Source organism: Brienomyrus brachyistius, chromosome 20 (assembly GCF_023856365.1).
Source record: "Brienomyrus brachyistius isolate T26 chromosome 20, BBRACH_0.4, whole genome shotgun sequence".
Classification (NCBI taxonomy): Eukaryota; Metazoa; Chordata; class Actinopteri; order Osteoglossiformes; family Mormyridae; genus Brienomyrus; species Brienomyrus brachyistius.
Genome location: NC_064552.1, coordinates 16,613,107 through 16,626,717, shown reverse-complemented (window position 1 = coordinate 16,626,717; position 13,611 = coordinate 16,613,107). Strand labels below are relative to the sequence as shown.

The following is a 13,611-nucleotide window of genomic DNA, read 5'->3' as shown; positions in this document are numbered from 1 at the left end:
AAGCAAGTTGGTTTCATAGCTGTTGTACAAAAGAAAAATTGAATACAGAAAGATCGTTAATAAAGTGCAAGATATCATAACACTAAAATAGACTGAAAATAGAACAAAGGAAATGCAACAGGATGTGGTCAGAACTCAAATTCCATTTCTACCACACTGAATAAAGTATCATTATACTATACTACATTGAACCATATAATTTAGTTTGGCTGCCAGCTATACAAAAATTAAACTAAACTTGATTATTCCGACAGCCCTATCATTTGATCCAGGCATTTAAGTAATTGCTGTCCTACACTCACCAACTTGTACAACATTCTAATATGTTAATGTGTTTTACCCAAATGCTGAGAGTCCTTGTTGAGATATGAAGGTCTGAAAGTATACTTATTAATTTATTGCTCATTCCACTTATATGACAATTTTCATAATCTTTCCCCACTAACTAGGGGTTACTTGTATTCATTTGTGTGCGTTATGTTCATGCTTGAAGATGTTGTTTATATTATATTTCATAACCATTGGGCTGGATCATGAGAACGCAGTTACTGACTTTAATCACAAAGGATTTTAAGAAACAACCAATGAATTATGTTAAGTACGAGATAACTACTTAGCATTACAAATGGTGCATGACAATGCATTATGTAATAAAACCACATCATGAAAATTATGTTACAGCATACTGCATTGTTAGATGAATGTACATGAAAATCACGTTATACAGGGTCTGTGGATGATCAGTTTCAGCTCTCCACAGTAGGTCTTGGAACATATCTCACGTGGATACAGACACACCACGTATATGCATCCGGGGAATACATCTAAGCTAATATTGTTAGGTGGTGATGTCATTATGCTCAATTTACACAGCAAACTGCAAAAATGCAACTAATCAATGACAAGATTTGTCATCAGCTATCTTTTTAAATGAATTATTATCTATGTTATGAATTACTTGTTAAAGCCCTAATTATATTGACTATTGGAGAGCATTCTGCGGCAAAAAAAACAAGGCCATGTCTCCCTGAAGTAGAATGTACGATATGTTGTTAAAAGCGTATAGTTCATGAAGGATAAAAAAAATTATATAGTATTTATATGGAAGACTGAAGTCATAAGAAGTCACTGTAAAGCCTAGACGTCCATAATTTCCACTTTGCGACAATTTCGCTCAACGACCTGGATATTGGAACGGAACTTGGTCACCAAACCATGGAGTGGTGGCTTTACCATTGGCTTTTGATCAATGTGGGCTAACAGTGATTTTGGCTGAAATTTGGGACAGAAAAATAAGCATTCAAGATGCAACAGCCTCACTTCCTTTCATTCAACTGGAGAGGTTTCTGGGGCACTAACATAAAATGCAACTAATTCGAATAAGAATAAAAATCTCTCTCTTTATATTAACAGAGTCACTGCTAATCTTCAAATACAGGCACTGCATTAAAATTACAAACTGCTTTGTGGACAAATGAACATGCATTTTTAGAGGAGCCTGTTACTGACAGAAAAAGCCCTGGCTGTGAACAGAAATACACCAATGATTATAAGCAGGGTTGCTGCACAGCCAAGACCTCAAAAAGAAAAAATAATACCATGTTCATGACCAACAAAAAACATAGCTCTTACCATTTTAAATGTACTTTACATACACGAACTGTACAATGATTTAAAAAAAAAAAAAAATCGGCTTTTGTTACCACATTGTGAGGAGTGTGGTTTCACAGAGGCACATAAATTTAAACCCTAAAGCTCAAATAAATTGTATTCCATGTAAAAAAAAAATACGTTTCTAATGTCACACTTACCAAACTTAGAGGCTGTTTAAACTGTTATCCATAGTAGCACAATTTCGCAAAATTTCCAATCTCAGTAGTGGTCCAGTGGTTCAGATGAAGGTCTACTTGTTTTAATTTAATTGATTTGTTTAAACTCTCGAACATAATTACAAAGCTGTCGTCATTCACAGCTGACCTCAGCTCACGACAGACGAACGGTGCAATGCGAACATAGATATATACGCGGTCTTATCCCTCCCGCAGGTGAACAACTTTACTATGATTGAATCTGGGAACATCGACCGAAACACTGTATGTATTTCACTATTGGCTCGGTACAAATGATGGTGGCTCACCGTGTATAGAGATTAAAGCACTTCGGCCTTACTGTAAGTGTTGCTCTTGTTGAAAACTCAGAAAATGGTGTCGAACACAATACCTCCAAAGCTGTAACTTCGGCAGTGGTTTGAACTTCCAAAGTAGCATCTAGCGGACTAATCCGTCATTGTCTGACCAATTCTCATTAAAATTTACAATTCCCCATGTTGACAACGGATAGTACTGATGCGAACTACAATGCTAACATCTGCTAGTTTATACCGAACTCGCAAAATAAAAATGACCTTGCACAGGGTATATACATATATACATACCTTTACCAACTATAGATATCAAAATATCCTAGATCGGCGGAACGCAGTATTTTAATATCTATGTGTTGCGTAAGCCAGAACTTGCGCGGTTATCGTGGCAATAATAAGGCATGCAAACTCGGAGGTCATAAGATTCCATAAACATTCATGATTTTATTAAATATGAAACCATATGTGACAGGGTTTAAGACTACATGCCAGAAAAAAATTATACTTTTTAAGACATTTTATGACCTTAAAATTCGGCGATTCTAAAATAAGACTTAAGGATCCACGGGAACCCTGTATAAGGTCAAATTCAAAAGCACTACAGATTTTCTTTTTTAAAAAAGCAACACGATCGGGTGTTTGAAACAGGACTCCGCAATGAGAAACCTGAGAGGTCACAGTTAATGACACCTCTGTGCTGCGTAAACAGCTCAGTTTAAAGATCTCTAATCCAAGCAGCAGCAGTTTTACAGAATGGTTCTGTTCCCTGATGCAAAGGGGTTGATGTTTAAATAACAGCAGCAACTAGAGAATCTGAGAATCCCCCAAAGTATGCTGAAAAACTGAATGAAACCTTGGAATGAAAGTAATGAGATCCACATTTAAACTGAAGTATTATACGTTTCTAAAAACCACCCAGAACCCACTATACATGCAACAGATGCAGACAGAAGTTGCTGAGGTGAAGCTGCAAAAACTTTTGCAAAGGCAATACCATGCATAAAAAAATAGAAAGTATGCAAATCTGACATAGTGCAGCATCCTGTTTTCAGAACTTTACCCTTACTTGCCAAACTCAAGTCATTACAAATGACACACACTGACAAAATTAACAAGCTGGATGGTCTGATGCAAGATACCTGTACCTGAACTAACAATTTAAGCCCTCTGTGCACTAGTTATAAATGGAGCTCACACTGCAGTAACTTTCTCTACATACATTAGACATCACTTGTAGAGTACCCACCCAAACAAAGATGATAAAAGAAACACTCCTGAAAACCACAAAAAGCCAAATGAAAGTAAAAGCTAGGCTGCATTTTCACAGTTCCACACTTAAGGTTGGTTCATACCCCCCATAGACAAGCCACCACGAGTGCGGCTGTAATAATTTTCATCATAGGGCCAACCCTCGGACACTGCATGAGTGGCCACACAATGGGACATCTAAAATTGAAATAATGTGGATGATCTGTCCAGTGACACAAATGCACCTTGCTTGTTCATCGTCCATGGGAAAAGTGACTAAATCAAAAAGGATCCAAAGACCAAAAGCTGTGTACACCTTTTCCACCCTCTCTGAGCAGATTCAAAGCAAGGCTGGCTGAGGAAGTCCTGGGGGATGCATCACGAAACCAGTTTAAACTCGAGATTAGAACATATATTTCAGTCTAACAAACTAAACAAATTCAATCATAATTGAACAATGTTATGACGCTGATTATCAGCAACCTATGTCAAATGAGGTTCTCAGAGAAACCATGATACTTCGAGTCCGTGCGCATACAACTGTATGATATGCATTGGCCAGCCAATTGAATAAGCATGACTGCAACAGGGCTACACCTCACAATGCAGCAGAGAATTAAGATATTCAAACATTTGTTCAAGCATGATGTAAAAAATTCATATTCACACTATAAATAGCCCATTTAAATTTTAATGTTTCACTGTAGCCTATAAGCGATTAAGACCAAATTTTGTTGTTCGCCGTCTATGGAACCTCTAAAAGGTCAGGGGGAAAAAATATTCCCTCGCAATACCTATTCGACCCCAACACACTTGCCCACTTGCTATTTGCTGCAATGTGACGATAAGGATAAATCAAAATAACGCAGACATGTGCTGTGAAGTGTTTTTATAAGCATTAAACTGTGGATACATTATGTACATTATGTGTAGTGAAAGAGGGAAAATGAGCAAGCTTTACAATTTTAATGATTATTCATTTTCAAGATTATGTACCTTCAGTGCTTTTGCATGAGTGCTGCATGCGTTCTCTGACACAGTTAGGACTGCCACCAACAATTATTTGTCTATAGATTGGTAGATTACTCGATAAAATAGTCGATAGACCAATCTAAATGGTTAGTTTTACAGCAGAAAATCAACTTGACTAATTTAATTTTGACAGCAACAAACTGTATGCCACTGCAGGGCTTTAGATAACGTACACATTTTGGCACTATATGAGCGTAAACATTATTTTCGCCCACAATTCAATAAGTAGATTAGTAGCATGCCTAAAAATATCAATGGGATGCATATTGTGATGGCCAAAAGTTAGCAATCTGTATAAATTTGCTGTATCCTCATGCTTAATAAATTTGGTTAGTGGAGCACGCCACTCGCGACACAAGTGATAAGGACCAAAGTCGCACAAGATGAAGGAACGGACAGTTCAACAGAGTTAAAAGAGATACTGTGGTTAAACAAGGTAAAAAGATGTTGGGGGTGTGGTAGTACTTTTTGCAGGCTGTAGTCCGGCACTTTTTGTAGGCCTAAATATGGTTCTCATTTTTATTTCATTTGACGAATGATTTTTTTTTTGATTTATTGTCCATTTCCGTTTCAGTTTTAGTTTATGATAATGACACTGGTCCCAACAGTCCAGAATAGCAGAAGTGTGTTCTCTTCAGACGCTTGTGCATAGCGCTGGTGTTCGCATAGCATGCCATCACACTTTGCGCAGTATAATCTGAACTCCTCCCATGATTAAATAGTGATATTAAAGGAAAACAATTTCTATAATGAACTGAGGCATTTTAGAAATCATAAAGGTAATGTTATTAAAATAGTGTCGATTGAGAATAGTGATGTTGACGTCGATGCTGAAAATGCACCAGAATACGCTGACTAATCGTGACAGCCCTAGACATCCTTCCTGTTTAAATCATTCCTAGATGGGTTTCTAAGAACTCCTTTTTTGCTTTATAAATACCCCAATATGTATTACAACAAAAGCATATTATACAAAAATGTATTTGTCATACCATACTGTTCTGACCAGATCCAATGAAATACTGTCTCTCTTCATTTATCCACACATCCATTATTACTACGTCATCATATATTTTTTTTACTTGGTTTATCATTATTTGAGTTCGTAACTTTTTTTCCAAGACAGTGGTTGTATTGTGCTTAGAGGCAGAATATTTGCATAACCAAATGGACAAAAAAAAGCATTTGCAAGTCTCACCCCAAAAGTACCAAAAGTACCCCAGCTGCTGTGGTACTTTTGGGAGTGGAAATTTTGGTACTGGAAAAGACAGTGGAAATGCGAAAGTACTGTACAGAAAAAAAAAAGTGTGAGGTACTTGGTGTGGTGGAAAAGCGTTAATTTATTTTATTTTTACATCTATTGGGTAACATTGAAATGAACCATCACTAAAATTACTAATCTTTCTACATTTGTTTCCGAGCACTGACCAAAAATGTTTTAGTGCAGACTACTGCGGTCCTAGTAATTGTGAGAATTGCACATACATGCAATGTCAATATTAACATCACACACTGTGCACACCTAGTTGAGGGAACGCCAATGTTGCTGCACCCCACCACTTTGTGTGTGTGTGTGTGTGTGCACGCAGAGTTTACATATTCACCCTAAGTGTGCATGGCTTTCAGTGGATTCTCCAATTTCTTTCCACTGTCCAGAAACATAACATAAATGGAGTGCCTAAATTGACCGTATGTGTGACTGAGTGTGCACACTGCATTATTTCATAGGTTTCTCCCTAATGCCACATAGTCAGATTATAGCTGGACATTATGGCAATATAGGGCTGTCATGACTTTCTTTCTATGGATTAATCTACAGATTATTTCACTGATTGGTCAATCAATTTAAATATTTGATTTTCTGGAGGAAAATGAATTAAGGTAAAAATCTTAAAATCATTAAGATACATTTTTTCACAGCAAAGTTATTGTTCGTAAACTTAATTAGCAGTATGCCTAAAATATTAATGACATGCAGATTGGGATGCCCATAACTCAGTAATATGTAAAAATTTGGTATATCCTTATGCTTATTAAACTCGTTAGTGGAGTACTCCATGCTACTATTCTGGTAAATCGTGGAAGAGATAAGGACTGGCAGTGAACCTAGATTTAGCAACTACTTTTAAAAGGAGGAGATATTGTGGATGGACAAGGTAAAAAGATGTTGGTGGTGAGGCACTACTTTTTGCTTTTTGCTGTAGCAGGCAGATAACTTTATTACTTAAATTTGAGTGTATAATGAGTAATGAGTAATGAGCAGCTCCAAGGACAAAATATATTAAAAAGCTCTGTGCTAATTGTAACTTAATTAACATAATAAGACAACACTTACAGTGGATTTGCCTACTCTGGTGGTACGTCATCCACAATAGCGCGTGTGTGTTCTCTTCAGACAGTTGTGCATAGCGCTAGTGCCCCTGTGATATGCCATTGAACTTCGCACAGTGTAAACTACACCCATAAAGGAAAACATTTGCTATAATGAACTGAAGCGTTTTAGAAATCAATTTCATTAAAAAAAAAATTTAAATTTAAAATATTGATGTGAATGCATTTTCAGCAGATGTTATCGACTACGTCGACTAATGGCAGCAGCCCTTTTGAGAAATTTCAGTCAGCATCAATATTATCACAATTTATGTCATAGTTGTGATAATCACAATTATTGCAAACACTTGCCAAACTGAAGTGATAGCCAAAATGGCAAAAAGTGCCACGTGAGGTTGAGAGGAGAAAAAAAAAAATTCGCAAATGGTTCATGTAGCATTGTTTCGTCCATCACTACCAAACAGCATTTGGCATTTCACAAGTCTGAAATTGACGTTAAACAGGTTATATTTAGCAAGCACCAAAAAATGCTACTGCTGGAATACTCATTTTTTAATTATCTATGGATTACTGTTGGGATTCCTCATGGACTTTCCTTTTGGATCTCGCTGAATTACCTTCACTGAACGTGCTGCTTTGGACTTACCCTGTTTGCTTTGATGGTTTTGTCTGTCATCCGCTTACCTGCCCTATTGCATTCTCTTATTTGTTCAATAAATCCCCCATTTATGTTTTCATGGATGTGTTTCCGCTTGTGCTCCATTACCAGTTCTGACAAGCAGCCACAGAGAAAGTGTCATCATTTGTGATGCAAAGTGTGTTGCCAGTGACATGATTGGTTTAAACTTTGAACTTTCATGGAGCATTTGTCATACTAGTGTCAAGGAAATTTATATAGCAATAATTATAGTTATTGTTTTATCACACAGCCCTATGTCAAATTAGTTGGTAGATTACTTGATTATTTGGTAACTAAGTACAGATTACATAAATTAACAAAACAACCCTTAAGGAACGACTTGGATGTTGGAAATATCTTTTGTTAGATGGACCAATATCGAGGGGGGGGGGGGGGGGGGGGACTTGACAGGACATCCCTATCATGCATTGTTACACCATTAAGAAATATCTATTGCTTACATTTCATATTTTGTTACAAATGACTACAGTTCATTATGGTTACTCCAGAGATTATGTTGTGGTTATTTTAGGTTCTCTTGCATATATGAATATTCAATAATGTTTTGAAGGTACGTAAATAAATTGTTTATGCAAAAACTATAAGTTACCAAAGATGGTCACTGTAATCAAAGTTAAGTTATAAACAAAACTGCTTTGCCCTGTGACCAAAGCACATCTTATTACTTCAATGGACTGTAGCGGAAAAGAGGAAGAAAAATTAACCAAGTCACCATGCAGCCTGATTGGGCTTGGCTGAAGTCAGGAATAGTAATTTAAAAAAAAAAAAAAAAAAGCTACCGCTAACATCACCTGATGTCTGCTGAACATTATTTAAACAAGAAACAGATGAACAAGTTATAAAATATGGCAAACCAATGAGAAAACAAGCTGTCTCCATTATTCATATAAATCAAATCATATAGAGAATTATATCAAATTTAACAACTTACATTAACTTTGGCATAAAATTTTAAGGTTTGCAAAAAAATATTACACACAATCCTTCAAGGTCTAATGTAAAAGAATCTGCCTCATATGAGCTAAATTCAGCCCAAAGATGGCCACAGACTTTGAACAATGTCCAGACAAAATATATGCTGCATACTTAAAACGGCTCTGTATTGTTCGTTCTATGCCATGCTGCAACCCTAGAGGGCAAAGGACGTTTTCGATGCAACAGACCACTATATAGAGCACAAAAAAAATGTATCGACAAATGCATGAGTAATTTTAATAAAGCAGATGACAGCTCTGTTAAAATGGAAGTTGTTCTCTTTATTAAAAAGCTCTATTTTTGTTATACTAGCAGCTGAACAGCCAAAAATTTACACGACTCACGATTATAGACTAACAAGCATTCCACAGGACCACAGCAAATGACATGGTTACGAGATTCACCATTTACAACATCAATTTTCCGAATTTATACAGATTGCTAACTTTTTGGTGTCACAATAAGCCTCTCATTAATATTTTAGGTGTACTACTAATCCGCTTACTAAGTCATGGGCATTAGCAAACATCTGTATACTACTAGCTGGCATCCGAACAAATGTTTACACCAATTACATAAAGCTCCGGTATTATTGCATGTGCACTATATAACCCTGATTATACTGCAGCAGCCCTACACAACACAACAAAAATAGCACAAATAGCTGTAAGAGGGGGGTGGTCTTTGTTATCATACAACACAGGACATATGTCAACAATAGCAAACATCAAACACTTGCATAACTTGCATAATAAAGTTGATGCACAAATAAAATCCTATCCCAGGTGGCATGTCAGCTCGCTGGGTAACACTGTAGGCTCCAGGGCTCGTGTCCCCAGGACACGTGTGTGTCATATGGGAAGCATGCGTTTCCTCCCATAGCTCAAAACTAAACCATAGGATGTGATGTCTCATAATTGCCTACAGCATGCCATTATGTCTGTTCTGGATAAACACAATGGAAGTTGGATAGAAAATCCTTATCTATATGTTAATATATGAAAACAGTTAGGCAGATCACAGGTTGCTGAAATTATGTAAATTATGAGACTTGAGAAACTTAACCTTTTCATTATTTTCCAATCAGTTCAATACCAGGTGCACTTTAAAACGTCCCCTGACAGTGACACTGCCAATTAAAATGAAAGCAACTTAAAACTTAATTTTAAAAAGATGGAATTTAGCAGCAATCACCCATCAAAAATGCAGCCTGTAGGAAGCATTACAGATTCTCCCAAGAGCTCCACGGTGTAAAGCAGCCTACCTGGATTATGTTGTCAGCAGTGGTCTCTATTAGTAGCGTCTCCACCTGCTCAGAAACCGCTACGGCAGGGGGCGGGGAAGATGGCTGTGGAAGCGGCTGGCTGCTGGCAACCAGTTTCTTGCGGCCTCTTCGGCTTGCTTTGGCAGGAGGTGGCGCTGGGGCAGATGTACCTTCGGCTAGGATCTGGGATCCCCCATCACTAGAGGAGACGTTGAGTGGGAGGGTGAGCCCTCCAGGAAGCCGCACCACGTTGGCGCTGTTCTGCCTCTGCTTTTGAGGAGACGGTTTGATGGCCAGTGCCTTCTGTGGTGTGGCAGGTGCTACCTGAGCTGGACCAGTCATGGAAGATGTGATGATGGCCTGGTTGGTTCCTGGGATGATCTGGATCTGTCCACCTTGGGGTAACATCTGTATGGTTTGCGCACAGCTCCCCTGAATCTGTGGAACGACTTGATACTGAATGTTGGCACCAGCAGGTCGAGTTGGGTTCTGAATGGTGAGCAGGATTGGGCCACTGGGACTGGAAGAACCGATCCCTGCTGGCAGCTGTATCACATTGCTTTTAGTGGACAGAAATCCAACGTTTTTTGGAGGTGCTGGAGCAATGGGGGCAGGTTTGATAGGCAGGAGGCGACGTGTAGTTGGCTGAGAAGGAGGGGTGCTGGCAGGGGCCTGGGCAGCAGGGGGCCCTATCTTACTGCAGGTAGCCGCCAGGAGAGCCAAAGGAGAAGGCTGAGAATCCTGGAAAGAACAGCCTCAGTCAGCTAAATGCGTACAGAGATGATTTGAATGAAACATTATCCTGAGTTTGTCCATGTTACTTCAGAGGCTTGAACTATTAAGAAATTGCCAGTTAAAAGACTTAATACTTAGGGTTTACAATATTACCAGGAAAATGGCCTGCATGTCCATTACGATAAACTGCAGATTACAGAAATAAACAGGGATAAATAACAGATACTTATGTAAACTTTGAATCCAGAGCAAGGCCTCTAAAAACACTTCTCCCGATACAGTTAAAAGCAATCCACAAACTAATTCAAGTGCTTGATGCCAAACATAGGAATGCGTAGTTTAAATATTTTTAAGAACGGACAAACCATGTCCAAATGCACCGCAAGGCTGACTGACTCAGCAAAGAATAAACTATGGTGATATATGCAAGGCAGTCTGAAGAAAAAGCGCAGAAATAAACCATAGTGTTGGAGTTCGCTAGTGTAACGACCTATAACAAAAGTTTATTTCTGTAGGATTTATTTATTAAAAATTTAGATTTCAATTTGCCGTCCATCCAATTTGTGATCATTTTTTATGTTCAGAACCAGTTTAAGGGAAATTTTAAGTAAAAATGGAGCCTTTAAATAAAAATGACTGGAATTATAGTTATCAGTATTACGTGATATGAAAAAGACTGATATTTTGGCTCAACACCCAGCCTTAATTCCTGGTCATTTTATACGGTAAAATAAATAATTTAATAAATAAATGCTGATATGTCATCTTAAAATTGTAATAAACCAAGTAACTGCCAAGGACAAGAGACACTCTGGTTTCAAAACATTAGTTTCAACTTTTCAGCTGACTAGGACTCCAAGGTCTCACCATAAACCAAAGTACCACACCGGTGCCGGCTTTCATAGGCACAAGTCAGTTTGGATAGAGAGTTTTTCCTCACCACAGCTGCATAAGGGGCAGACTCACCTGTGTAGAGATAGCGGACGGCTGCAGGTACTCGCTGGGACTGACAGTAATAGTAGCGGCCATACTGTCCTGTGGATCTGAGGGGAGAGAAAGAGCACATTAAGGCTTTTTAAGTCATCCTGTAACAAACCTTGCTGTGGAGGCAACTGCAGCACCGAGTCATAATAGAGGAAAAACACACCAAACACACACGCATCCAACACACAAACACCAAACAGAACAGGAAAATTTCTGGGAAACGATCAAACTATGGTTTCTCAGATTTTGCACCAAGTACCAGCATCATTACAACCACAAGTGACAAAAGTATACGGTTTTTATTTTACAAAGACTTTTTTTAAAAGTAGATATACAGTTTTGACAACACCTTTCCACACCGTTGGATTGGGTGATGTGGCAGCATTGACGGGCCATCACGTACACCCCATCTGACACCCACTGACTGTTTTTGGGTGTAGTAAAGGAGAAGGTTTTTGAGAGGAAGGTCCACACAGTGAACAAACTGAAGGAGTTACTCTAAAGCACTTGAGAACATTCATAATAACCGGGATTTGTATGCTAAGATGTGTCACAGTGTCAAGGACAAACTGCAGGAATGTATGAAGGTTGACGGAGGACATCTGGAACACCTAAGAGACTAAACATGACCCAAAAAGTATTGCAAAATAAAAGCTGTACACCTACTTTTGGCCCACAATCTATAGACACACACACCTGAAAGATTCTTTTAAATCTCTTTAATATCCCTTACACCATATTAAACCATCAACATCAGAATCAGTTACACCTACACAACTTTTTTCCTTTTTATATTTCATTTAATATTTGCAGAACTTCAAGAAACAAGAGGATTTTTTAAAACAAAGTCTTAAAAAAAAAACAACACATAAAAGGTTCTAAAAACCCAAGAAGTATTTCCATATACTAAAGACGAGTATAGGGCTCTGAATATTTCCAAGCTATATACAGTATAATGGGGTGTAGTGAGCAAGGCATCGGCTATGGTATAAGCACTAAGATCTAAACTGCTTCAGTAAAAACATTGTGCTAATGTATAACTGTATATCAAGCAGGGTTGTAAAAGTTAATGAATTAAAGCAAAGCGTTAATTTTACAGCTTTAATGCATTATTATTTAATGAAATGTGGAATTTTGGTAGCCAAATGGGAACAACCTATAATATTCGTTTCTGACTGTAAAGAATGCACAAGGTTTGGTTGTGATGTTGCACAGAATACACAGCTAAAATCAAAAATTCAGCCTAATGGAAGCTATTGGAAAGAAAAGTCGAGGAAACAGTTACTTGGTTCATTTTTTTTAAAACTGGCAGAAGAAAAAAAATAGGATTAAAAAACTGAAAACTACAATATGTATTTTATTGAAGGCTAATACCTTCAATAAAATTAAATTTTTTAAATTAAAAATTAAAACTTTAATATTTACATCACATTATGGAGCCAAAAAATGAGCGTACCTGAGTACGGCTGCACAATCCTGTGAAAAATATGAATCAATGTTTTCACTCAATCAAAATTTTACCTCATAATTGTTGAGCAATATATTACTATTCTGCATGTCATACTGTCTTTATGAAGATGACAAACAATATATAGTGATTCACAATATATATATCAGTTAAGAAAAACTGTCATCCAATATTTAAACTGTACCCATATTCAAAAGGAAGCAGCACTAGAGCTACTACTGAAATAATGGCAATGATTGAATTGAGCCATTTTCCATAGAGGAGGACTAGAGTTTTTGTTGACTCATCCACTACTTCAAACTACCAGCATGGAAAATTCTGATAATTCATTATTAAATCTGGCCTGTACATCACTTTCGTTTTCTACAAAAAACTCATTTTACTAACCTACACTAGCATGTTTCACCAATTTTAACTAAATAAAAAGAAAATATATGCTTATCCTCTTGCAACCATGCTCCTTCCTATATTCAAATGTCTTACTTAAATTTATCCATCCATTTTCCAAACCACTTATCCTACTGGGTCGCAGGGGGTCCGGAGCCTACCCCGGAAGCAATGGGCACGAGGCAGGGAACAACCCAGGATGGGGGGGCAGAACATCGCAAGGCACACACACACCATTCACTCTCACATGCATTCCTACGGGCAATTTAGCAACTCCAATTAGCCTCAGCATGTTTTTGGACTGTGGGGGGAAACCGGAGTACCCGGAGGAAATCCCACGACGA

General features: G+C 37.7%; 1 protein-coding gene across 3 annotated transcripts in view; it reads right to left on the bottom strand.

The window, feature by feature from the left end:
• sp2 (sp2 transcription factor) overlaps positions 1-13,611 on the bottom strand; it is a 35,032-nt gene that overhangs the window by 15,249 nt on the left and 6,172 nt on the right. For all 3 annotated transcript variants that reach the window (XM_048986910.1, XM_048986911.1, XM_048986912.1), the window contains exons 2-3: positions 11,395-11,471; positions 9,694-10,434 (exon numbers count right to left, since the gene is read on the bottom strand). In XM_048986910.1, the coding sequence (XP_048842867.1) occupies positions 9,694-10,434; positions 11,395-11,471 (818 nt within the window). The remainder of the gene's footprint in view (positions 1-9,693; positions 10,435-11,394; positions 11,472-13,611) is intronic.